Genomic DNA, 27,806 nt, shown 5'->3' on the forward strand with positions numbered 1-27,806 from the left:
ATATGTGTCTACGTATGATAATTGTATGTTTATGTAAATAAGCGTATTTTCTGATATTTTGAATATTTTTTTAATTATGTGGCACACATGAAGTTATAAATAAATTTTTATTCTGATTCTCTCTCTCTCTCTCTCTCCGATAAATTATAAATCGTCTAAAGCTCTTTAAAGAAAGTATAGTAATTTAATTCTTTTGATGTGCGCTATAGTAACTTTAAAGAAATACGTCAGTTTTATTATTTGTCTATTAATTTACAGTTATAATTAAAAAATTTTAATTTGGAAAAGTACCGACTTTCCAAAAATCTTATCTTTAAAATTGTATTCTTTTGGGATGAATATTACTTACTAAGGATGTAGAAGTAGATAGTGACAAAGGATGAGGGGAATAGTTTGCTCAGTTATCTTCGATCAAATAGGAAAACACTTCTCTAATACGCGTACCTTATATGACACGTACGAGATTGCGGAAATCTAAGCGTATCATTGTGAGCATCACAGATAAATTAAGAAGAAACGAATGGTCCCACAGGCATAGTTTTGATGACGTCATGAGCCCAGCAGGGATCAATCAGAGAGTCAAGTCGTGATAATTGCGACAATCGCGAGTATGCTTCCCAACGAGACACTCAATTCATCCTCCTCGTAACGTTTTTCTCTTATTCTCTTTTCCATCGCTTTCTTTCGTTCTTCATTTTACGAGTTATACGTGTCCCGTAAATATTATTACAATGATCAATTATTACAATTACAATGATCTAAATAAGAACTGCATAAAATATTTAATAGGCGTATTTTTCCAAAAAAGAACATTAATTTAATTGTAAGACAAAACAGACATTTTATTTACAACAGAAATATAGAAACGATGATTAATACACTGCTAAATAATGGCTATCCTTTAGACTTAATTTTTATTACTATTAACAAAAGAATCAAATGGTTATCTCGATTAAAGAATTTATATAAGAATAACTTTCAGGACTTTGACAATGATAATTCAATTAATAAATATTTTCTAGTGCCATACATCAAAAACATTTCAGAAAAGTTTAAATCTATTGCTGAAAAGAATTGTTTTAAAATCGCTTACAAACCAATGAATAAACTTAATTCTATTATTAAAACAGGTAAATACAAGCTTAACACAAAATGGAACTTTGCAATGTAGTTTATAAAATTAATTGCTTGAGCTGTGAATCTTCATATGTTGGGCAAACAAAAAGAAAAGTAAGAACTAGAATAAAAGAACATAAAAAATTTACATCAGAAATGATATTCATCAAAAAACAAACACACGATATTAATAAACAAAATGATACGAAAAAGTTACTCGAATCATATCTTCCATTACTTAAACTATCGTCCTCTATATAACTCTAGAACTTTTCATTGCCAACGCAGGGAATGTATATAAACTATCTGACACGTATGAAAATTGAAATAACGTTTTTAACGCTGAGCACAATCACATTGACTCTATAAGGTCCTGAATTGCTGTGTATTTTATCGTTCAACGCAGGTTGGTTAAAAAAAGTTTTGTATATTAATCTTTTCATTCTCTTGACGTTGTTAATTTAAAACTATTTATTTAGATGGTATTTAATTAAATTAAACTTAGTATTCCAAATGTATTATTATATAAAGTATTCTTGTTGTACACTGTCAATATTATTAATTTAAGAAAATTTACACATAATGTTAATTGTAAACATAATATTAATATTAATTTAAGAAAATTTTACACATAATGTTAATTTTAAACTATTTATTCAGATCGTTTTTAATTAAATTAAACTTGGTATTCCAAATGTTATTTTCATATAAAATATTTTTGTTGTACATTGTCAATATTATTAATTTAAGAAAATTTACACATAATGTTTGATAGAAATTGGAACTTTTGCGTTGTATTGATGTTGAGCAAAGTGTGCACCTATTGACTTTGATTCACTTATCAGGATCTGGTAGACAATCTGATTTGTGTGGAACACCGTTGCGTCTATCAAAATCAAGTCTATTACTGAGCGTTATTAAATCCTCCGCTGACAACGTATAGAATTTATATTCGTAATATTTTAAATTTACTTATATGCGTAATAATTTATTTCCGACAATTTTTGTAATACTGAGGAAGGTCTAATTTAAAACCGAAACGTCTATTTTATTGTAATATTTCAAATACAAATATTTAGGCCATCCACATCTGGCGTTCGTGGTGTATGCGCCTTCTTAACTATATTGTTTTACATTCTTACCACGGTATAATCTATTTTGTTCAAGAATTATAATTAAGAACAATCCAGACTAACTGTCGAAAATGGACTGTCGAGTTTAATTACAATTAATAAAGATTTTTTACCAGCAACGATAATATAATACGGAACAGGCATATAAAACGAGATGCTAAAGAAATGGAAAAGTAATGGGCTTTATTGAGCACTATCATACTTGATTTACGCGATTGACTCCACAAAGTTACTAGAAAACAGGAATATTTCGAATATCGTTATTATTATCGCAACGTTAATGTATTAAATCTTAATTTAATTTATATTTAAGATCATCTTAAGTATTATCTTAAATATAATGTTTTAAGATGTCATAAACCAATCATAATTTTTATAATTACATCTTTTTGTTTAGATTCCGATGGAGAACCAGGGTTATGAGGAGGATCAGTCGCGCGCAGCACAAGAACAGTCCACCCTTGAATCTCGCCGTCGCGATCAGCAACTTTGTACGGATACAATCGACGTGATCGATAACCCCGTTGTCGCGAGGGCCACGCCGCATCCCGAAGGCAACCTGTATGAGAACATCGCGAACGGTGCAGGAACCAACACTTGCGAGCTTTCCGAGCGGACGTCTTATCCCGACGAGTCTCGAAATTTGTCCGAGACTGGAGGTCTCCTCACCAAGCAGGCTTGGATTAACAGGCCGTCATCCTCCACGATCGACAGACCCTTTCAACAAAACTCGACATTATTCTCCAGAATTAGTACGAATCACGACACCACGACCACTTTATCCAGGACGAGTGAAGATGATGCCGAGAAAGTCTTTGGGAAATCTCCCGATCTCCCAGTTCCTTCCCTCTCCGAGGACGTTTCAGAGAATGTATCCGTGTCTCTTCAGGCGAACGAAGACTCGTCACGAGATGTCTCGATGACGCAGTTTGATCGCCGACCGAATCGCAGACGCAGGAAGAAGGACTGCAAACATTGCAGAAGCAAATTAGCTGACGCGGGCTCCTGCGAGAAATTGGACGAGCTGATCGATAGCAAGGACACGATTCTGAAAGAGAACGGAGACAATCATCGGGATAGGCATCCAGACGCGTCCACTCTCTTGTTCCGAGAGTCACTTCTGAGGCCGCAGAACATAAAAGTCTATCCGATCGTGAGTAGGACGAGTCTTCGGGATATCGGCGCTAAGAGAAGTTCCTCGGCCGCGTTTCCCGCGTCCGAGTATGGAGTGCATAGGACAGAAAATACGGCCAGGTTCCTGCTGAATATGGAGAACGATAAAATGTTGGGCCAAGTTGTGGAGGGTGCCCAGAACAAGATACTGGGAATGTCGGGGAATGGAACTGATATGAGGATTAACTCAATATACTCGCAGGATCGTTGGTACAATAAGGAGTCGCAGATATTCTACACCGATGTCAAGGATCAGAATCCCTTCCAAGTAAGTTGTTAATATAAGCATTGACTTGTTTCTTGTTTCCGTTTCTTTCTTTCTTTTTTAAATATTACAAAATTTATAGATCGATGTTTTTTTTATGACTTCTCGAAAAGTTTCTTTGGACAATATTCTTTAAATTGAAGCTAAGAAAAGTAAGTAAATTAATTATTTAGTATTTAATTGATACAGAAAATCGACCTTTTCGGGAAGGTATCAATTTTCATTCTTTGCTTTCTCCACAGAAAAGAGAAATGATAATGAGCATAGTAGATAGAACCATTTTACTTCCACATCTTAAACATCATAATAATAATTTGTATTTTTGAATTGACACCTTTTTGGATATGATTACCCTTTGCAATTTATTTGGACGCGATTAATATTAGATTAAAAAGATGCAATGAAGTCGTAGAACAACAGAAATTCGAATAATGAAGAGAGAAAAAAAGGTGATTTACGATCCCCTATATATTTCAAATATAATAGAAAAGTTATCAAAATAATGAAAGATCTTAATGTTAGACTAGTATTTTTTTAGTATGAATAAGTTGGGAAAAGTGATTAAGGTGTAGAAGAACGTCCTCCCCATCAATATGAAAGTTGTATATAAAATCAATATCAAAAGTTGTCTATTAAATTTCCTGTAAAAAATGTGAAGATATAAATCGGATAAACTAAAAGCAAGTTAAAAATGAGGATTATATATGGAACATAGAAATCAAATTAGCTCGAACACTAATGATGAATCTGTTATTATACTAAGCACAGATTATGTTTTAAACATGACTTTGATTGTCAAAACGTTGAGGTCATTGAGATTGTAGATAGAGAAAAATATTTAGGAAAAAGAATTATTTCGGAGATGTTACATATAAGATTATAGACAAATTCACTCAATCCGCGATCTGATACGGAGTTCTTGCTCCATTATGTGTCTGTTCTTGATAGCCTTTAAATTTGTAAGAATTAAAAATAACATATTTTATATGTTGTACAATACTTTTAAGTTGTCAACGAATTCCTTTTTTGAAATCAATTTTATTATCGAACTTTGTTCTCTCACCGGGTATAATGTCACTGACATATCTTTATTATTTATTTATCACTTGTTCTTTATTATTTATTTACTATCGCGTATAACGTTATTTTGACTCATACATACTTATTATTGGTACGCTCAATTATTAATGTTTTACATTTTGACGAGAACAGATCGTCTGACGATTGTTACTCCAAATTTGATCATTTTTACTTCATAATGGCATTACTGTTTTGCACTCTTGTTGGTGAGTTGAATGTAAATAATTAGTTTATTCTTACTTGATCCTTTGGTGGAATCATCTGTCTTACTAACTTATTAGTAAGAGAACTTAATAATCATATAGCTATTAGGAAGGAAGATTTATAATGGTTAAAGTTATAATTATCTTGTTCATTAGGCGTGCATTGGCTCTTCTATTCTCAGTACAATACGTAAACCCGCTGAGAGTAGTCTGTAGCATGGTCGAAATGTTCGAATCTGTATAGACTGTAAGAAAATAAAAGTAAGAATACAAAGAAATGAACATATATCAAATATAGGTTTTTATACGTTAATATCATATCTGCGTTATTGCTTTCAGTTGTCTTTGTTACACTAATGTATTATTTAAAATATTAAAAACCTGTATATTATCACTATTTTAAATTTGTTATTTTTAAATCTTATTCGTAGAATGAGATATTGTATTATAATTTAAATATTTGTTCTTAAATTTTTTCAGTATATAATATATTTATATATAATTAATATATACATATATATGTATAATTTAAAGAAAGATGTATTTAAAATATAAATATACATTAAAAAAATATTTAACTCAATTATAATTATTAAGTTATATTTTATCTTTATTTTTTAATTTTAATTCTTGAAATTTCGGTATTTTAAGAGAGGAAGATGAAAAATATAGTTTTCTAATTTGCGGAAACAAAAGTATGAAGTCACTTCTTGAATTTTAATGAATTTATTTTTACGGCTGTAATTTATATTTAAATAGCGTTATATAAGATATAAAATAGAAAAAACTTTAGTAAAAATCAGAAGTGTCGTTACGATATAATAACAATAGAATTTTACATTTCACAAATCAGTTAATCGATAAGTTTATAAGGAGACACAAGAAACTGAGACAAAATGAAATCGAGACTAAAAAAATGTGTTGTATGTTTCTATGTTAATTATTTTCTATATATACATATATAAATTATTCATATTATTTATAATAATAATAGAATTTTACATTTTAAATTAATTAATTGATATATATTGTATATTATATGTTAGGTATAATGATACAATGATACGAGAATACATTTAGAATTATTGCTAAGGGTGTTGTGTGAAGAGGGGGAAGAGAGTTGGGGAGAGCCACCGTGTGCGACTAGTTTCGATTTAACGACTGACTGTTATACGACACCTTTAGTTGAGTACTTTGTCGCTATGCGGCGCGTTTACGGGTAGGTTTCTCGTATTTAAGATTCACCGTCTAGTCAATATTAAGGACTCAAGCGGCGCTGAAATCATACTTACCTGGCGCAGAGGCTACCGTGATCAGGAAGGCGGTTCCTCCAGGGCGAGGCTCTTCCATTGCACTACGGTCGAGCTGACCCTTGCGAATACCCCTAAAGTGGGTATCTCGGGCGTATAATTTTTGGTAGTCGGGACTGCGTTCGCGCTGTCCCGGAATAAATCGATTCAAACAGAACAATTTTTTCTCCTGCAGCATTCCGAGCACTGAGAGTGTGACTATTTATAATTTTTGTGCTTGTGTGAATCGGACACGACAATATTTTCTCCCCACGGAGGAAGATATTTAAACAAATGAATTAATTTTTGTTGATTTTTTTATGATATTAGAAAATGATATATTAATTATATATTGTATATGTTATATATTAAATATATATTATATATACTTAAAAATATTATGTGTTATATATACGTGTAGATTTATATATAGAAAAATCTATTTTTAAAGTTATTATATATAAAATTATAATTGAGATTGCGCAATTATTTTTAAAAGGCAAGTTCTTTTTAAAAGGCCAGGATTAGATCGCCGCATTGTTCAATTTTGCGAATTTCGTGGCCTTGTTCACTCATTGAACGAAAATTAACGCGTGGAGACGTATGTATATGCAAATGCAAACGCGAAGCACGACGCCGTCAACGTGTTACGTCACCGCTGCACACGTGCACGTAACGCGTGCCGGAGTATACGCATGAGCGGACGTAAAAGAGAGAAAGAGAAGCCCGATTTTTAGAGCTTCGTGACAGAAACGGTCGATCGACATCTTTGACATTCCGCGGCGGAGTGTACAATTGTAACTGCTCTTATCTCTTCTTCGCGCGTTGTTAAATGTGATTGTTTTCAGTTAGTGGCGCTCGCGAGAGTCGAATAGCGCCTTAAATGCAGGTAAAGTTTCATCGTCGGATATGCTCGTGTAGAAAAATTATGTGGTACTTAAGAAACGCACATTACTAGATCTCGATAGAATTCTATGCAAGTAGTTACGTTCTCTAATATAAAGTATACAATGTTATGTGATTTTTTGTAAATATATCATTTATTTTATATATTTACAGAAATATAATTAATAATAGCATAATTAAATAATATTTATACAAAAGTATATTACAAAAATATCTATACTTATAGGAATTAAATTACATATAAATAAATATATATTTATTTTCTATGAATATATAGTGGGTCATAAAATTTATATTAAATTATATTATTATGTATTTCTTTTGAAAATTTTTAGATATATGCGAATCGAAGTTCTTTTGACGTTGAATAATTGAATTGAACCATTAAAATATAATTTTTAATTAATAATTATTGTTAGATTAAGTTTTAATATATATTACATAATAAAAAAAAAAGATTTTTATGTAAAAATAATAATTATATGCTATAAAATCACTTTAAATGTACATGTATTTAAATATTTAATATAAAATTAATAAAATATATTGTATTTACAATTTGATAATAAAACCATAGACAAGTAAAAAATTGTAAATAAAACTACGGTTACAAATTGATAGTTAATACGAGTCTGACGATTGTACGTATGACTGATCAAATTGGTGAACATCAAAACCGGAGCAACAATTCGACATCCAACATAGAAAAGTTCTGTTATGTCGCTCTATATTGGATATCTGAAATGCGACCCAAGAATGTTATCTGGACATTCTGTACTAAAGTTATACACAGATAGGGATGTCCAAGGTATGTCAAATATGTTCAGTTTTCAACAAGCAGTTGCATGACATCACCACTGGAGGGATATAGTGAAGTTTAATTACTCGTATTTAAAAAATCACATTGAATAGGATAAAAGGTGCAGTGTATGATGACCCAGGTAGCAGACATCCGTCATTATGACGTGATAATGCATTTATTCGTCCAAATTATAGATCCCCATAAAATTGACAGATTAAATGTTAAGCTATGTCAGACTGTTGTTGTCCGTTCGACATGTGGATCTCGTGATCCATATATCGATCTATGTTGGACGAATGGAACGCATTGATGCATTGATAATCTGTAGGAATTATATAATATATATTATATGAAATATAGCCACTTAATTGTAAACTTAGTTTTAATTCTTAATTCTCGACATTCGCGACGAAAGCGTTAATTTGAATAGCATTGAAGATGATCCTAAACAAAGGATCGAAACGTTTGCGTAATTAATATTTTATATATACTTGAATAAATATATACATATCAACAGCATGTCGGCTCTTATTGGCATGATTACTTGTGATGATATTTGTCAAACTCTTCTTTTAAGAGTACTATCGTATTCGATGAAGACAAAAGAAAAACTTTTTATCCGAAAGAATAAATATAATATTGGGATTGTTCACAAACGGCTAAATATAAATTCGCATTATAATTCTATTTCGAGCAGCTTGTATTATGCTTTCTATATAGATAATTCGAGACTATTATCCGGACATTTTAACGATAGCTAAGAAATCATGGCTGAGAGAAGCTTAAGTTATCATCGCCGTCATAAATAAAACGTGAATTAGAATTTCCGCGATATGTAAAATTTCGACAAGGTTACAAAAATATTTTGTAACACTTCCGACGCGTCTTATATTTAGTCTTCATATTTATTATGCCGCATTTAATCTTTGTCCGAATATTTTTGCTTCGACAAGAAATATATATATGTATTATTTTAATGTTACCTAATCTACGGCTATAAAACATTTTTACATTTAAGTAAAGAACTTTTCAGATAATAAATAATTTCAAATCACGATGTAAGTTACGCGGTTACGTAAAAGACATAAAAAGTCTGTCGCGGCGTATTTGGATAGACTAATGGATTTCCTAGAATATTCACCGGATATCCGTGCATATTTTGATTGAAAGTTCTGGACGACGCGTGGGGATCAAATATAGATCGTGAGCGGGTGATTAGAGTGGAGGACGGTAAATAAAATACCAGAACACAAGCGGTAAGAAATTGTACCGAGGCGCGTTTTGGTACCGCGAGGTCGTATTCGCGGCTCGCCGGGATGGCTCGTTCGCGATTTCCCGGCTCGCACGAGAGTCACGAGAGTTGACAGCCTCGAGAGAAGAAGAAAACGGTTGCCGTCTGGCGCTGTACCGACGTAAAGAAACAAAACGGAGCGGAAGTGGAAGATATCTATCTATAGCCCGACGTGATCGCGACGGCGACGCTCGTCGTCGTCGTCGTCGTCAGTGAGCGACGTGTCAGCAAAAATTACGAAAGCACATTATTGCAGTAGGCCAGCAATTCTTAAATTATAGTGGTAGTTGTTTTTGCAAGCCGATATTCTTTTTGCTGCATCGCTCGTTAAACGCAAAAAATCGTAAAAGCGAAGGTCGAACGCAGGGATATAATTCCTCTGACGTAATCTACTCATTTAAATTTTATCATGCAAAACTCTGTACCTTTCGTTGCAATTTAAGTGACTTTAATACATAATTAAAACGCCAACTACGATTATGTTAATGAAACTCTAAGAAGTAGATCGGGGCATGTATTATGGAACTGTTCGTAATGTGTGTGGATTCTTGGAAATTATTTCGTTTTCCTTAGAAAATACAATCGAAATTTAAGGAATAATTAAACAATTCTGACTGGAATCCAATTCGAATAATTCCATAATACATGTTCTATTTAAGGATCGATCACGCTTGGTACACAGAAAAAAAAACTATTCTTAAATCAACCATAATATACTCATATATAACCAAAAATATTGTAATCTTGCTTTACAAATTTTAGTCTTTAATTTGTATTGATATAAGATTTTTAATTGAGTAAGTCTTGAATTAAGTGCAAAGTAACTTGCATCAAAACAAATTTAATCAAATCAAGATTGATATCTTTGAAGCAAGATTATAATATTTTTGCTTATATATGAGTATATTATGGTTGATTTAAGAATAAGTCTTTTTTCTGTGTAACAAATTGAAAATGTTATTTTTTTAATTCTAAATATATTCGGACATTGTAAGATTTACTCGCGTCATAGCTCAGCGTCGAGAAACTAAGTGTCTCCAGATATTGTACGACACCTTTTCTTTCAGGTCAATCTTTTTTCTTTTCAATAAATTATTTTTTAATTTTCATTTCTTTTTTTTATAGACAAGTATATCTATATAGAATTACGCGCTCCTAGAATTAGATATCTTCTGCTATCTCTTGTATAAATTCGCAACCTATTTTAGGATTCGTTACGTTACGTTCCGTTTTCTTTTTTGTTTTAGAGGGCCTATTCCCTGCCGACACGGACGCACACCCCTACCTCGCAGAATCGTGCTAATTTACGTCGAAGCGTCAGAAACGAGCCGCCACCGCAACCGGCGCGCCTGGATAAGCATCGTCGCGGTTGGACGTTACACCTGGCTCGTCCCCTAAAGGCATCCGGATGCTCGAGCCCGCTCATACCCCTGCTGATCGTCGTGCTGATCTTGCTGGGGGTCGCAGGAGTCGCACTGTACATCGTCTTCGGTAAATAAATCTTTATTTTATTTACTCTGATGTTATTATTTTATTTCCATTATTGTTTGTTAAGTGGGAAATCTGTTTTCGAACCTACCTCATGATGTATATTCTTTCGTAAATGTTTTTTACTGTTGTTCATTTTTACATAATTTTCTAAAACGTTTCTTCTGATTATAATATCCACTTGTTAAATAAGAATTATTTAGTTTCAGATCCCTGAAAAAGACATTTACCGAGATCTTTAGAATATTGTAAAATAGGATAATTTTGGCTGAAAAAAAAAATGCCTAGATATGTACGTATGTTCAAAATCAGAACGCAAGACATTTTTAAAAACGTTTTTAAGACATCTACGTTTCGATTTCGATACGTGCGCTGCCTGGACATTAAACTACTTTGGCCAAAGTTATTTCATTTTATAGTAGTTTCTTAAGACGCTTATTCCTTACTTGTTTCGTCGTTAATTCATTTAAAAAACTATCAAGAGAGATTAAATAAAACGCATACTGGAATTGCGCGCGCGTTTTATTGCTTACATAAAGTAATAGCAGTAACCCGATGAAGGTTTAATGAAACGTTAGAAATAGTTCGCTGGATAGATATACGTTTGTCAGAATGAAATATTATTCCCGAGATTAATCGTTCGATCAGAATGTTTATTGATCTATCATATAGAAGCTTAATTCATCTCGCGCTCATGCTGACTGCATATTAATTCACTTCCGTATCGCCGAAGTGTGCATAGTAGATACTTTAGATCTACTCTACAATATCTTCGTTTCTCAGAAATTTTTCATTTTTATTATGAAAATCCAATGAAATTCCGTTACCTCTCTAATTTTTGTCTACTCTTTATGATATTATAACAGTTTTACTTTGAACATTGTTATTAATACATATTATCTTTCGTCGTTACATTGATATTAATGACATACAGTTCCTTGATAGTTTACGATAATACAGAGCTTAATGACAAATTTGCAAGTCTTTATTGTTCGAAGGTATTCTGAGCGAAGGGGCTTGCGTGCCGGGACATCATATATTAGCCGGGAATAAACGATACACTCGCCATCGCCGGCGCCGTCGCCTTATCGTTCGGGCAATTAAAAGTATCTGCATCCCGCCAGCTGACGGCCGAGGTTTAATTCGACGCAAAGCGTGGCAATTGCTTCAACGAGATGAATTTAACCGCGGGGTCAACAGAACGTTTCCTCCGGCCGTGTCCGCGCGCACGGTCGATCGCGCTGAAGCGCGGCCGCGAGTACTATGCGCGATGAAAAGTGGCGAGAGCCAACGACCGTGTACTTCGCGAACGTTCAGTATTATGTCTGGAATCCCGAGGCTCGAGAGAAAGTTTCTCTCAGGCTTGTTCCTTCAACCCCTAACGGCGCAACCGAGAACAGAGAAGCTTTCGTTCTCTTTTTCTATTTTCCACCTTCGACTCTTCGTTTTCCAAAATTAACGAGAAAATTCGAGGAAATGCTACCTTACATTTGCGAATTCCTCTTTTCTATTTCATTTCTCTCTTTTGTGTAATAATAAATGGGTTTATTAAGTTCGGTTCTTTTGTACAATAAAAAAAAATTAAAAAGTTAAAAAAAGAACAAAGGAGAACGTACGTAATTTTATTTTCTTCAATTTATTTTTCTTGCATGTCAAAAATGATCTTTTAACGAAAATTCAACTAAGCTTTGTTTGCCCCCTGATAAAATTTTTGAAAACCAAACAATGGCTCAAATAATTGGAAAGAAAACACGGTATGAGATATGTATACTTTTGTGTGATTTTTGAGGGCTCTTTTCACGTTACAGTACGATTGTTTATTTTTTTGATACTGGTTGCATTTTTTGATGTCTCAACCGCGTTTACAATATATTAATTAATTTATCTGCACTTCCGTTGTCGCGGGAATGCGGTAACGAGCTTTTTCAGTCGCGATGATTGATCGCGTCACGCCTCCTTTTTTTTTCAGAGCCCGAGAAGCTCCAGATTATTCAGCAGTACCTGAAGTCGTCGACGAGCAGGTTGACGGGGCAGAACGTTACTTCCGGTGAGCCGATCACGCCCGCGAACGACGAGTCGAATCTGACGACTGCGACGACCGATACGATGACGTTAACATCGATGACAGACATAGAAGAAACGTTTGCCGGGGGTATGTTTACCATGAGCGATCCTATAAGCGGCAATCTGTCATTTCCGGGAAGCACTTCGCCGTCAATCGAAGGCGTGGAAACGGAAGCTGCGAGTCAGAACGTTATTAATGCGACGAGATATTGCGATGATTGCTTCGAGGGCGAGGTGTGCGTTGCCATCTTCGGCGAAATAGTGCCGATATGTAGGAGAATCCGTGACCGCAACGATCCCACCGGATGCGGTGGTTTTTGTACCTTGAATAGGCAGAAATGCCGTCGTCTCGACGTGGACGCATTCAGGTTTGTCACTGCTTTTTTTTTTATCGGTAGCGTCGGGATTCATTCTAATATTACGTATTGGTAGGTAGCAGTCGGTGGATTCTTTCTAAGCGTCGATCATTGTCTTTGTTAGTGACTCAAGAGAAGACAATAACTCTTATTATTATAATTATATACAGTCCTTTCATTATTAATAATTTAGTACTATATTATACTAACATTATATTAATAATTTAATTATCATAATTCTTATTTTTTCATTTCGTGATTGTTGTAATTATTATATGATTATTATGTACTCCTATCTTATAATCTTATAAAATACAAAATGTGCGACATATGTATTATTTTTATTATCGACATTCTTTAAAACATATTTTTATACAAGATATTTTATATACAAGTTATGTAAGAATAGCTACGTAAATGATAATTATGTTTGTATAGAAACTATGATAAATCATCAGTTTCATTATTCTTATCCTCTTAGAGACGCAGAGATTTAATTATAATAAGTTAATTTCATTCATTTAATTTAATTTATAATCAATCTGTCATCTATTCTAACGAGTTTTTTTATTTTGTTAAAGATGCGAAAAGGTTGAACGCTTCTCCTGCTTGGAGGAAGAATGGACTTGTTCCAACACGTTGTGCATCCCCTTAGATAAGCGTTGCGATGGGCATATGAACTGTTACGATCATTCGGACGAGTATGATTGCGGTAAGTATAAATTACAAATTATAGTTGAAACAATCCATGCATTTGTTTCCCTTTAGAATACGAGATTTGAAACGACGGGGTATTACATTTTATTACAAATGAGTTTTGAGATTGCTTTCCATGTACTACAGGTACTTTCTGTAATTTCTATTAAGAAGCTATGCGTTTCGCGGATTAGCCTCGATGTGAACCGCAATGTTCGAAAAACGTTAGCATTTAATAATAAATGTAGACTCGGAGATAACCCACGGGTTTTGAGATTGTTTTGCCACGTTTTATTTAGCCTTTTTCCAAATGGCAAGGTTCTAATACAAATCTAGGATTTGCTTTTCTTTTAATGAAAATGATGAGTTTTGCAGTGAGAAATATTAATTAAGTGTTTGGATTATATTGTAATTCGTAAGCGTGATAATTATAAAGAAAAGCGGAGAATTACACGTTAATTGCAGCTTAAAAAAGTACTATATAATTATACGAAAAATATAATTAAATAATGTGAATATTGCTCGCTTGTGATCTTGATTATATCGTAAGCCGGTCGTGTCCATCCACATGCAATTTGTCTCTTGTTAAAATATACCGCATTGCCCTAGTTTGTAGTGACCTATAACTTTCTGTTATCGGCTTTTCTTCTTTACTATTATTTGCGAGGCTTCGATTTGTCAGTTTTTACTTCAGTATCGCTCCAATCATATTTTCTGCGTTAAAGTCATAGCACAACTCCGAATTAAAATCATTCGATATCGATTGATGGAATTTAATAAAAAGTAAATTACGAATGCCATATAGTCGAGCTAAGATATGCAAGCCGTAATGAAACACAAATATACAAAATTCTTTTCTAAGATAAAGAAATTTTATCGCAGCTTTGACATATATATTCGCAGAATTATAAGCATGTAAAATTATTTTTAAAAGTCATTCAATGTTCGTTTTCACGATTGAGACGGATTAACACTTTTATGATAAATTATGTTGATAATTTATTATAAAAGAATTCAGCAATTCTCTCGCTCATTTGATTTTATATCGAAAACGCCTTGCGATATTTAATATGGGTATGGAGGTATGCAAATATAAAGTACGCAAAGCAAATAGAATACGATGTTATCAGATAGTACTACACGTTCTTTTGCAGTCTGCAATCTGGAGACGCATTTTCAGTGTGGTAACAAGACTTCCTGCCTTCCGTTGGAGAGGAGATGCGACAGAAAGATAGATTGCTGGGACGCAACTGACGAGATTAATTGCACGTTAGGTGAGCATTCCAGCGTTTTATTGCGATAATGATAGTCTGAGATGTCGTAATATTCAAATGAAATGTACAAACAAAAATGTTACGCTACATGTATATGATAAAACAGCAATTTTCTTAAGTAAATCAAATAATCTGAAGGGCTACGTGCCAGAAATACACAAAACAAAAATATATTCTAAAAATTATAAATATGAGATTACGTACGTTTCGACGCGGATCGGGTCATTCTCAATGTTGATAAAAATTTTTAAATATTAAAATATTACAAACGGCAATTAGAATTTCGATAAATTAATACATGGTATAAATTGATGTAAATACGTGTTGTTTATTGAAATGCTCGCAACGATATTCTTTGGTCCTTCAATATAAACTCGATTAGTAATGGCATTTTTCTTGTGTTCTTGTAAAGGTTGTCCTCTCTTATAAAATTTTGAGTCAAAAGTTAATCTCATCGTAGTTGTCAAAAGTTAAAAATCCCATCGTAATTGTAAAAAACATTGAAAGCATTATTACAGTGCAGAAGTTAAATTAAAAAGATCTATAAAAAACATATACAAAAAATAGAAGTAACAATCAGAATTCAACCTATTATGTAACTATGAGGAAGACTATAAAGATTAAAAAGAAAAAATATAAGTACCTTCTCTCATGTAAACCTTATTAAAAAGAGCAATTAACGCTCGCTTATAGACATCTATCTTAAATTGGAGCAAAATGCAATACGAAAAAAGGATGTGCCTTAGAATATGTACCGCCTAATTCGAGACAAATGTATCTCAGACGAAATACCGTAATACAATAGCTCGAGGAGACGAATAGAACAAAAGAAGAATGCTCACTAATTTTCTTAAGATTGTTTGTAGGGACTTAAATTCTGATCGTAATCTAAAATTTAACAAATCCATCAAGCAATACGGTGCCTTATATTTATTAAGTATTCCTTTAGTTGCACTTGTTTAAGTTTTGTTGCAGCAAAATGGTAGATGCCGTGATAAAAATATTATCGGTTTTTTTCAAAATATTATTTGCAATAAGAATTTACTTTATATTTTGTTCTTGAGCACTTCTCAAACACTCTTTGGGCATATCTCCAAGACATTTTAATGTTCTTGCAAAATATAGACAAAAAGAAGATAGGATATTTTATACAAAATTATAAACAGAAAAAGTTATTCTCTAGTAGTTCTCCTTTTACATCGCTTGATGACTCTTTTCATATCTTTTTTTCTTTGTTTCTTTTATAGGTCATGATCTTGGTTGGTGTGAGTACATATTTATATTTGAAATGCATGTATATTTTGTATAATTTCTGCACGCTGAATCCTTAATGCACAATTTCATTAATAGAACGGTGAAATTGTTTATACGGTTTCTCGCATAATATTAACGTTTGATATACCTACAAATTAACCCATTTTTATTCAAACAATGTATTTATATTTATTACTTATTATATACATCTGGGATTTGAATATTCCAGAAAAAAAACTCATAGATAAATACACAGTTGAGTTTCCTGTATAAATATGAAAATAATTAAATATACAAATTTATAATTCACACACATTTGTTAAATATTCAAGAAAGGCAGTTGAATTTCTAAAAGTAACTTAAATATAATTTCAGTAGAATCAAAATTAAAAATCTCTTGTTTCGAGTTACTGAATATTTGAACAAAGGCAAATTGCCGAAAAAAACTGGTTTAAATAATAATTTTTATTCTCGATTCAGTTTGCTCATCGAAAGACGAATTTACTTGTATCAATGGGGAATGTATACAGAAAGATCGGTTTTGCGATGGACTGGCGGACTGTAGCGATGGAACAGATGAACCTCATGGATGCCAAGGGCGATGCAATAAACACGAATTTACATGCCAGTAAGTCAATATTTTAAATTTTCTGTGCATAAAAGATAGAGAGAAAGAGATGTAATAATTAAAAAAACATTCTCATTAAGAAGATATCTTAGAATAGATGTTTTTTTTTCTTTTCGTGAAATTAAATTTCTCTTTTTAAATTTACATTCTTTTCTATTCTTAACATGTCTATCAATTTATCCTTAACAGATCTAACAACTTTATTTATGGATCATTAAATAATGAACATTTTAATTTTTTCTGTGAAATAACTGTTGTAACTGTTCATTGAATGTGTCGAATATTTTAATATTTTGATATTTTTTAATATATTTCGATTTTTGTCGAAAGAAATTGAATTTTTGAATTCAACACATCATATATTTTTAGATCTTGGAAAAAATAAGAATGTTTTTACAAAGAGAACAGAAAAAAATTTGCAAAATTTTAATTCAAATATATTGTTGTTTTATACATGTAAAATTTTTCTATTGTATTGTACAGAAACAGTAGATGTATTGCGAAAGGAATGAAGTGCAATGGATTTGACGATTGCGGAGATGGCTCGGATGAGATATACTGCAAAGACCGGTTTATTTAGTATTTATACATGAAGGAAAACATTGCCAATCAGACAGAGATCAAATGCAGTATTTTATACAAATAAATGTACGTAATGTATATAGCGTGTTATATAGAGACAGAAATATGAGACAAAAATATATATATTAAATCGCTTTATTTATTGAATCTAGTGCTATTATATATCCTTTCGCTTTTTGCTCCTTTACCTCAACAATTGTAAAGGAATAATACATTGACGAGTTATTGTGATCCTTTTATTGTGTAACTATTAAGACATACATATGTTATAAAAGAGCACTAAACATGTAATGATTATGTAAATTAATTTTATTCACAAAAAGAAAAATTATCAATTTTATGCGGAATATATTGTATCGACACAAATGATTTAATGTTGCATACATTTTGCAAAATGTTATCTAAATCTACTTACTACTTGAAAAACCTTGTAAAATTTTCTTAAGCATATAATGTATTTTATACTAAGATAATGTCAGATGCTACACATAATTCGTGATTCATACGAGAAATAACAGAAATTCGTTGGTCAACAGAAAGGATTCTCATTACTGTTCGTGATTCACGGTCTGCTATCTGTATAATGTAACTCTGTATGCGAATTGATCAATTCATGTCTCTTAATTATCTCGAGAAATCGTTTCACTGACAAATATTCAGAGACTGAATGACGACTTATGAATGAAAATTTGACAAGACCCAATTATAACTTAAGATTTTCATACGAATATCGTCATGAATTATTTATAAATTCCACATCTAAGTTTGATTTGGATTTTTTACATTCACTTAATTTGATTAATGTTTCAAATTTTATTTTTTTGTATATAAACTATGTGTAACATATTTTCTTTTTCCATAAGAAGAAGAAAATATTTTTTAAACAAAATATTGAATGTTTATACATGTTTACTATAACTGAAATTTTATTTCAGAAAGTGATTAATAATTGTAGATATATATATGTACACAGGTATGCAATGTACACACTTGTGAATGACTTACAGAAAAACATTGTTTCAAGTGATTCTAAGCAGCGTCTACATATTTTTGTATCGGTCAGTATATCTCTTTTAATCATCCTATAGGAATTCGTCTGGTTCCCGTGGAGCATCAAGATCTCGATAATGTATGACTGGTCGAAAATCGCCACTGCAATATTAAATATTAGAAAAAAATAATAAAAAGTCGATATTATTGCATATATACATATATATACAAAACTAACACATAAATATAACAATAAAATACATAAATAAAACAATTTTTAAAAAGTATATGTAAATTTGTTTTTTATTCTACTATACTGTATGCGTGTATTTATATGTATGGAAGATGTATGTACATAAAAATTAAAATTTTCTTATATGTGGCAGCTATACAATAAAGTTGGTTGAAAAATTGCATGTATTATTAAAAATAATTAAAAATACGTATTTTTTTCCTTTATGCTATCCATAATGTTATAATAAACTGACATATAACGTTAGGATTTTTCATGACATAAGACCAACCGGACATAGGGTTTAAACGGAAATGGGACAAAATAAAATAACAAATCGTTAGAGTAACACACAGATAGGTTTATTTGTTATTCATATTATAAATTTGCAGCATCAATAGATCCTTGCATTTATTTTAGATGGGACTGTATAAAAGTTTATACTTATAATTTTAAAACCATAATAAAAATAATAAATACTTATAATTTTAAAACTTTAATAAAAAAAATAAAGCAAAATTTTTTTGTACATACAGGATGATTTTTTGTTACATGTTAATCAAGAAAGATTATAGAACTCAAAATATCATAGGTCATTTATAAGCTTTATTTATTTAGTTGTAAGTAAAAAAAAATGCACCGGAGATGCATCTGCTTTCTATAATAAAGCCCAAATAGTTCCTAATCATACATTTTCTTTATTTTGGGTTTTATATTTATTTCTAAAAATTTATATTTAATTAAAAACGCATCCTATTAAGGTGTATATTGGATATATTGGATATATTCAGTATGTATATATTGGATATATAGACATGCACAAGATTTCTTTTTCCGTGTTTCTAAATATATAATACCGGATCTTGATGCGCATTAAATAAATTTGATTTATATTATAAATAACATTAAAAAAATTGTGCTAATTTTGTAGTATAATTTTTCGATTGCATTAGTTTTATTTCTTTTTTTTTAAATGGTGTGTTACCTAATCGAGTACATAGAGATGGTATTTTTATAATTAGCTTAATTTCGTGGTGAAATTATTCGCGAGATTTTGACAAAACTTAAAACAAGTCCATGTCCGGCTGGTCCAAGTCATTATAACTAATAATAGGTCTTGATGTAGAATCCGGAGCGGGCCTGTAAAACATTGTATTACCATGTTCAATCTAACAATTCGAACGAGCCAAGGTTATACTATCGAATCTTGAATTTTGTCTTAATTTAATATAACTTACACCAAAGAAAATTGAATGTTAATTAAGTAAGCTCTCTATAAATCAACCATGCGATTATCTCAAAGTACTTATCTGTAGATTTTATTAATTGCATTGAAACATAAAAAAGTATTTCTTACCGTCCACGATTAAATCCGCCACGATTAGAACGTGGAGCATTAAATCCAAATCCGCCACCATAACCAGAACCAAAATTGCTTCTGTTACCGCCAAATCCACTACTGTAACTTCCGAATCTAGAAATATTTGTGGATGTTTGCGTTGAGTACCTTAATGACGTTATTTCATGTTATTTCAATGTTATCGTTGATAGTATTTCACAAAATGTAGATAAAATCGTATTTTTATACTATATACACTACATACGCACGCACGCACACACACATCATAATAATAGCATTTATTTCTTAAATATTTTTAATTACCAGTAACTCTCTTGTACTTACGAACTGCAACCATATGGCGCAAAATTGTCCCGTGATCCTTCTCTTAACGGAGCCTTGTTGCCAGGATGCTCAGGAAGCTGAGGCCTTTTTGGATCTTTTAAATAATTGTTAAAGTACTCAGCTTCCGCTTTCACTTCGGCAACTTTCTCAGAATGTTTATTGAAGATATGTTTACGGATAAAATCAGGCCCTTTAAATTTTTTTCCGCTAAGAGGGCACAACCATTTGTCTTTCGACAATTCTTGGGTGTTGGCTTGAACAAACTTTTCGACTTCACTGTGTTTATATATTAAGGAAATATTGTTTAAACCACGACGAAAAGTATAAATCTGAGAAAATAACGATTAATTTAAACCAGTGTTTAAGATGTGTAATTCTGAATATTGACTAATGCGTGTCAGCGTTTACCTATATTGTCTTTCTTTTTCTTAAGAGATGAAAAAAGAAAAGTGATATATGCATCAATGCCGATATATGTAAAGTTAACACTTAGAATTTTGGACAGCATTGTTCATTTTTCAGGTTCATGCTTTCTATATTGTATTATGTTTAAACATAATAATAATAATAATAGTAATAATTAAAAGCACACAGAAGAAAAGGATACGCTTCAGCATTTTTCGCGCCTAGTTTCTCGAAATCTTCGTTGGATAGAGTAACAATTGGTTGTAGAAAAGCAGACATTTTGCCTTCAAAGTTACGACAATATTCCGATAATTCTGAACTTGACACCTTGGCGGTGGGTGGACATCCTCTCACATGCATTATTCCGCATCTATTTGGCATCTCGTCCTCGTTTGGATACTCGCAGTGATTGTAATAATCAACGGAATGAACAATCCGCAAGTATAGCACTAATCTGTCTAATACCTGTGAGAATGAATATAATATGTTTTATTGATAAATATAAAATGTGATAATTACGTTCTTCATCAAATTATTATTTATGTTTGATTTTCCGCTATATTTAAGTTTATTTAATTTACCTTGATTAACACTGGATCTCTTTCGATTGAACTATCTCCATCGCCACCTAACTGACCTTCTTCTTGTTCACCTGACATACCTAGTAATTCTTCTTCTTCAGCTGAAGCTTCTTCTATCAAGTAGTCTGTTATGTTTTTCAGTACTGGATTTTTAGATGATAATCCGAAAGCCTAAAATGCCATGCAAAATTTCATATAATTGTGAGTCAAGATTTCGTTTCTATCGATAATATTATATATATAAATGCAAATTTTATTTACAGCTTGTTCAACCTCGTTGCTACTTTGAGTGGTCTTATTTTCTTTGTCGTCTTCTTGTTTTATTGTGCTTTCATCTTTCTTTTCTTCTCTCCATAGTCCCACTTTATTATCCAAATTGTGAACAATTTTGGCACTAAGTTTAATATCATGTCTGACTATTTGTTTGTGAGATGTTAAACCATTCACTGATCGAATACGTCGTGACAGATCTCTGTTTACTATTGCACCAAGCTCACAATCACGTAGCTATGTGAGAGATGTAGCAATTAAAAGTATTCGTTTCTTTTTTTTTTAATAACAAATGCACGTACGAATAAACTTACTCGAATGTTATTTAAACTCCAGCAGATTTCTTTGATGTTTACTTGACGTTCGAACGAAACCCAGCCGCGACGGAACCATCGTCTTTCCGGCTGTGGATCTGCTATAGCCACACGTAAGAATCCAGGAAATCGCTTGCACATCTATTCGTTAAACATAATTATGTAATTATATTATGCTATAAATGTCGGTAATCATTAATGTAAAAGAATAGCTCAAAATAAACATGTAAATTATTTGAACATTGACAAAAACTTAAAAAGATTTATTAACTAAGAAGATTTCAACTAACAGCTTCAACTTCTGCCTTAGTAATGGTCGGTGCCAAGTTACGAAGAAAGATGCTGCTAGTTTTGTGCAAAGCCCTAGGTTCCTTCTCTTTGTCTTCACTAGCCAAATCGATTACTGCTTCTGGTTCAATTGTAGATTTTTTATTATTTTTTGCTTCCACTTCTGTTTTAACTTCCTGTTTCTCCACTTTAACGTCTTTTTCATCGGCATCTTCATTACTAGCTTCTATTTTCTCATTGGCAGCTAAAATAACAATTGATTTATAAAAACATACGAATATTATTCTGATGACTGATCACTGAAGAGGACCGACATTAAAGATCGAAACGTTTGTTTGGTTATATTATTTGAATGACATGATTGTTTAAATTAGCGCATATTAACTAGCCAAGCTCTGATAACCCCTTACGATATATATTTGAATTGTTATTTATTAGAGCTTTTAATACATTATTAAATTACAAATACGAATATTATTCTGATGACAATTCAACAATTTCACAAAGCATACAGATTTACTTATTAAGAATTTTAAGCACGACCGTATATGTGAATACATCAAATACGATAAAGAAAGATTGGTCAAATTTTGGATGTTACAAATAATACATTTTATATATTCTTTTATTAAATCAATTTATTCCAGATATAATCGCGAGCTGATAACTTTCGGTTTCAACACAATCATTCTGAAACGCTAATAATCCCCCCTAAATTAAATTAGAAAGAAAGAAAGTAAGATACAGATTTAATTATACTTACGCATTTCTACTTTCGGCGTATCCAGTTTATTACTGTCACTACCAGAGGAACTACTGCTGTTGCTGCTACTGCTGCTACTATTGCTGTCGGTACGTTTACGCTTTCTTGATTTCTCCAATTTTTCCGCTGTAACAAAATAGCTTATAACGTATACGAATGAAAAATCCCTATATAAAATAAATATTTTACATACGAGGCTTATCATTATCAGCAGTTTCTTCTAAATTTTTACTTTCTTCGTCTTTATTTTCCTTGATTTTGTTAGAGTCAGATACTGAATTTTCATTTTTTACTGTGTCTTCGACTTCCACATTAGCATTTTGGTCATTCTTCGGATCTTTCTCGTCATGTTGTGAATCGTCCACCTTATTTTCCTCGCTAAAAATAAAGTTAATAGAATAATTAATGTTATTAATAGTATTAATACATTATTTCTTCATATTCCATATGTTTTTCAAAATATCTAATATCATAAAATACCTATTTTCAGATTTCTTCTCTGTAGAAGATTTTCTCTTGTGATCTTCCTTTTCTTTCAGAATGTCTTTACTTATAGGCTTAAATGGTTTCACATTTAAAATCTGTAAATCTTCCTCTGTTCCTCCCTCTAGTTTAATAACCACTGCATCTAAAAGGTGTAGCAATGAATCTGCTTGATCGGCATCAACAGACACCTTTTCTATGTCTCCTGACTTTAGCATCTCCAGAAAAATTTCCACGCGTTTCTAAAGTAGAGATAAAATTTGAGATTTCTGTCAGCCGGGCAAATATGTTAATGATAGAATGAGAAAATAAGTTACATTTTGATGTTGTAGTTACCTTAAGCGCTGATACTTGCTCTTCTTTCCTTTTCACTGATTCCTCAGGATGGTATTTTATTTTGAACCTGGCGATCAATAGAAAAAAAATGCAATAAATGGATGTTCACGAAATAATTTATATACATATAATAATATTAAACAAGTCCAGAATAGAAACATACGTATTAGAGATGCAGCTAGGTCTGTAATTTAAGAAAGGCAACGCGGATAAAAACATAGATCTTTTTATGATACACGCAGATATGAGGTATGTAAAACATCATAAAGTAATTTTTTAATGCAACACACAGAAAATTAAAAAAAGTAGATATAATGTTTTACTTCCTCATATTATGCATGCACATGCATATATCCATAAAGTAAAATTTTAGAGTATTATCAATCATAATCCTTCCCTCATGTTTTTCCTGTAGTAACTTAAACGATATGTAAAATTTATATACAGCAAAACGCGTATAAAACAAAGTATCCACGTAAAAAATAAAACATTAGCAAGTTTTAAAATTATAATTCTATATCTATTAGATTGTCATAAATACAAAATTTCTTGAGTTGTATGAATTTTAATTAATTGTGAATCGTTTTATGACTTACAAATCCACATTCATAATGCTCGAAAATATACCTCAAATATTTCGAGTGCCATGTAGCGCGATCGCGCTGTTCACTTTTCATGTCAAAAAGTGCTAATAAAAGTCACAGTAAGTTTGATAATGTGTTCAGCTTGTATCATAATTCTTAGAACTTGATTATGCATTACAATTGAAGGGTTTTCTTTCAATTTATTAAAATTAGATAAAAAACTGTACTACATAATTTTATTTTTATTTATTATGACGTTTATTATGGTACTTTTTAATATGTAACAGAAGACGCGCGAACGTGCTCCTTGGCATTTTTCGCACAAGTTTTTACGATTACCTTTGGCACTCAAATGGTTAAATATGGTCGGAAATATCAACTCAGAGTGGAGTCTCACCTGTGGTCATATTTCTACTCGCATTCAGTTTTCTCGTCGACACAGTCTTATCGACAAAGACAGTATATTCTCGAATATAAAAATAAATAACGGGTTTAGAACGCGGCCTACGCGAGCAATATTTGGGCTTTGCGCGCCCAGCTCGCAATCTATTTAGCTACCTAACAGGCACCTTGTGTCTTCAGCGATGCGCGGGACGCGAAATTCATAAAATATCGTACGAGAAAATAAACGAGTGAGATGACCCTTGCAAGGTATAAGACGATGGCGGCGATTTGCTGTAGGGATAGACAAAGCTGGTCATATTGTTTAAAATTAACTACAATATATCATATCTGCATTTTATCAGAGATTATAGATCATTGTCCATTTCTTCCAGGCATGTAGCCATATATGTACATGCATGGACGGAGTTCCACACAACCAATTTCCTACAGTGGCATTACTCAAAAGTATTCATTGCTTACATAAATATGATTTTAATAATGTTGTTCAATAATTTTTAAGATAGAAAATAGCATTTCAGCCACTGTAAAAATAAATTCTATTTTGTGTTATTTATTAAAAACGCTATGATAAAATCGTTTAATCCTAAACAATGTAATGATGTAACCCCAAAAATGTACATGTGTAAAAACAAAGAATATAAGAATTAATATACCATTCTTCGTCTTTATGGGCGACAAAGAATTCATTGAGCTGTTGCCTCCTAAATTCCAATTTGTACTCGTTGTAGCGTTTAATCGCCTCTTCGTCAGTAATAGTATCTTCTTGAGTACCAAGGAATGCTTTGAATGACATCATGGGCGGCTGGGTTTCAATATTTGAATTACTAAAATTGCCTGCAACCTCTCGACTGAAAACAATTATATAAAAAAATATATTATGTATGTTCTTCAATCACAATATAAATATTATAAGGATTAATCTATAATACAATAATTCATCATACAATATATTTATTATATATATTAAGCTATTATATAGCTATTATAGCTATTATTTTGTATAGTTAACAAATATATAAAATAAAGCTCAAAAGAATCTATTAGTAAAAAATAATAAAAAAGCCCATCAGAGCCTACATCAACTGTATATATTGATTTGTTACATTCACACGAAAATAAAGTATTTTCTATGCATCCGAACAGCTGATTTTATTATTTTTTATTATACAGTTAGTTAGCTAGTTTCAATGCAAACATTAGTTTGTGCATTAATATCTTTATCATTGAATGGAAATATATATTTCTTATCTTCTTTAAATAAAAACAGATGTTTAAAGAGAAGTAACAATTGTATAGTTTTCTGCATTTAATGAGAGTTTTGCATCTTATAAATGTAAATACCTTAATTTAGCTAATAATTTTGGAGTCAAACGACTCCGTTTTGGCGGAATTCTCATAAATCCTGCTCTCTTCATCATTATTTATTTGTCATAACAATCTCACAAAATTCAGAAAAAGACTTGGTTATAATAAAACAAACGAACCTGCTACTATTATTATGGTTGCCATAGTGATGGTTGCCATGGTGAGGAGAAGCATAATTATCTGGGCTCCAGGAATTTCCACCTCCTCCACCACCACCACTACCACCACCACCACCGCCACCACCACCACCGCCGCCGCCGCCGCCGCCGCTGCCACCATAATAATCATGTCCATATCTCGGCCTATCATCCCATTCAAATCGCATTCTCTTCATAGGTGGTCCCATATCTTGAGATCTCGCAGGACTGTAACGATCACGACCTCCACTTCCACCGCCTCGATATTCTCGATAATCTGGACGTTGTCTAGGACGACTGGACCATTCTCTATAAAAATCACAATCAGTATAACTAGAACAGTAATGGCAAAAAGCATAACAACAAAAAATTATATAAGCACCTTATATTACAAATTCTTTTTCATACGATATGCGAAGATACATTAGATTTCTAATAGATTATGGAAAGCAAGATAAAAATTTTATTTGTCGACTATACAATAATTACAATATATAATAAGATTAGATGTATATAACACATTATGTACCTATCAACCCAGTCATCACGCCTACGATCGTCTCTGCGCTCTCGTGAATATGACTCAGTCCTCTCACCTCTAAATTTATCACGCCTTTTTCTATCGTATTCATCGTCAGAGTCAGCCATTTTCGCAAGGTACTAAACCTTTATATCAGAAATAACACGTAAGAAGCTGTTTAATTAAGATACATTAGTTACATATATTCCATTCAACGTGCTTGAGAATAAGGTTAGGTGCAAAGTTATAATTAATGCAAACTAATGTGAATGGCCTTTTCCTATGAAGTCGTGATAAGAAAATTGGCGATGATTGAAGCTTCCTTCAGTGCGAACGAGTATCTAAATTCTCGACACTATTAAAATGTTAAAATCGAAGAATTTTTTATCCGGAAAGAACGTGATAAAAACAGCGATCCAACGTGTTTTACCACTACGCTTCATTCGGGAAAGCAGCCGTCACGTATAATAAAGATGAATATTAGATGATGATACGATTAAATTTTTTCACTTACGTGTACGCGCCACCCTACAACGCTAAGATGAAAGCAGATAAACTATGAAGGCGAGTCAAAAATTTCCTTTAAAATAACGTAAAAAGAAACTCACCGGGAACTCTTGTCACCAGTGGTCTCCACTTACGTGAACTTTGGCTACAGTTCGCTATCGATCGACTCTCGCCGCTCTCGCGTCTCGAATCGACGCCTTTGCACGAACGCGGGAAATTTCAATCTCAAAATTGGCGCGAAGAACCACATAGGTATCTGAGGTAAATCGTTTTTTGTCATTATTTAAATGTATAATAAAAAGTTTATATATATAAACTTTTATTATATATATATTATATGTA

The 27,806-nt window shown here is 32.0% G+C and overlaps 2 protein-coding genes across 5 annotated transcripts in view; one reads left to right on the top strand and one right to left on the bottom strand.

Annotated features, from left to right (window-relative positions):
• LOC108770143 (uncharacterized) overlaps window positions 1-18,375 on the top strand; it is a 39,824-nt gene extending 21,449 nt beyond the window's left edge. The window contains exons 2-9 of the mRNA XM_018521510.1: window positions 2,647-3,690; window positions 10,506-10,749; window positions 12,716-13,178; window positions 13,748-13,878; window positions 15,017-15,136; window positions 16,384-16,401; window positions 16,871-17,018; window positions 17,502-18,375. Of these exons, the coding sequence (XP_018377012.1) occupies window positions 2,653-3,690; window positions 10,506-10,749; window positions 12,716-13,178; window positions 13,748-13,878; window positions 15,017-15,136; window positions 16,384-16,401; window positions 16,871-17,018; window positions 17,502-17,598 (2,259 nt within the window). The 5' untranslated portion in view covers window positions 2,647-2,652 and the 3' untranslated portion in view covers window positions 17,599-18,375. The remainder of the gene's footprint in view (window positions 1-2,646; window positions 3,691-10,505; window positions 10,750-12,715; window positions 13,179-13,747; window positions 13,879-15,016; window positions 15,137-16,383; window positions 16,402-16,870; window positions 17,019-17,501) is intronic.
• A 175-nt stretch (window positions 18,376-18,550) lies between these two features.
• Ars2 (arsenic resistance protein 2) lies at window positions 18,551-27,581 on the bottom strand. Of its 4 annotated transcripts, none has more exons than XM_018521509.1 (16): window positions 27,472-27,581; window positions 26,967-27,103; window positions 26,420-26,746; window positions 25,589-25,783; window positions 23,947-24,013; window positions 23,608-23,852; window positions 23,321-23,505; window positions 23,128-23,253; window positions 22,367-22,608; window positions 22,077-22,217; window positions 21,754-21,999; window positions 21,493-21,663; window positions 21,114-21,376; window positions 20,507-20,782; window positions 20,180-20,296; window positions 18,551-18,752 (listed from the first exon to the last, which is right to left on the bottom strand). In XM_018521509.1, the coding sequence occupies exons 2-16, from the start codon at window positions 27,083-27,085 to the stop codon at window positions 18,683-18,685; spliced, it is 2,790 nt and encodes a 929-aa protein (XP_018377011.1). In that variant the 5' UTR covers window positions 27,086-27,103; window positions 27,472-27,581; the 3' UTR covers window positions 18,551-18,682. The 4 variants fall into 4 exon arrangements, with proteins under 4 accessions (XP_018377011.1, XP_018377009.1, XP_018377010.1 ...); XM_018521507.1 differs by having other exon boundaries at window positions 20,180-20,329; XM_018521508.1 differs by lacking the exon at window positions 18,551-18,752 and adding an exon at window positions 19,745-19,962.
• Between the last annotated feature and the right edge of the window lie 225 nt (window positions 27,582-27,806).

The sequence above is a fragment of the Trachymyrmex cornetzi genome, unplaced genomic scaffold, assembly GCF_001594075.2.
Source record: "Trachymyrmex cornetzi isolate Tcor2-1 unplaced genomic scaffold, Tcor1.1 scaffold99, whole genome shotgun sequence".
NCBI classification, from domain to species: domain Eukaryota; kingdom Metazoa; phylum Arthropoda; class Insecta; order Hymenoptera; family Formicidae; genus Trachymyrmex; species Trachymyrmex cornetzi.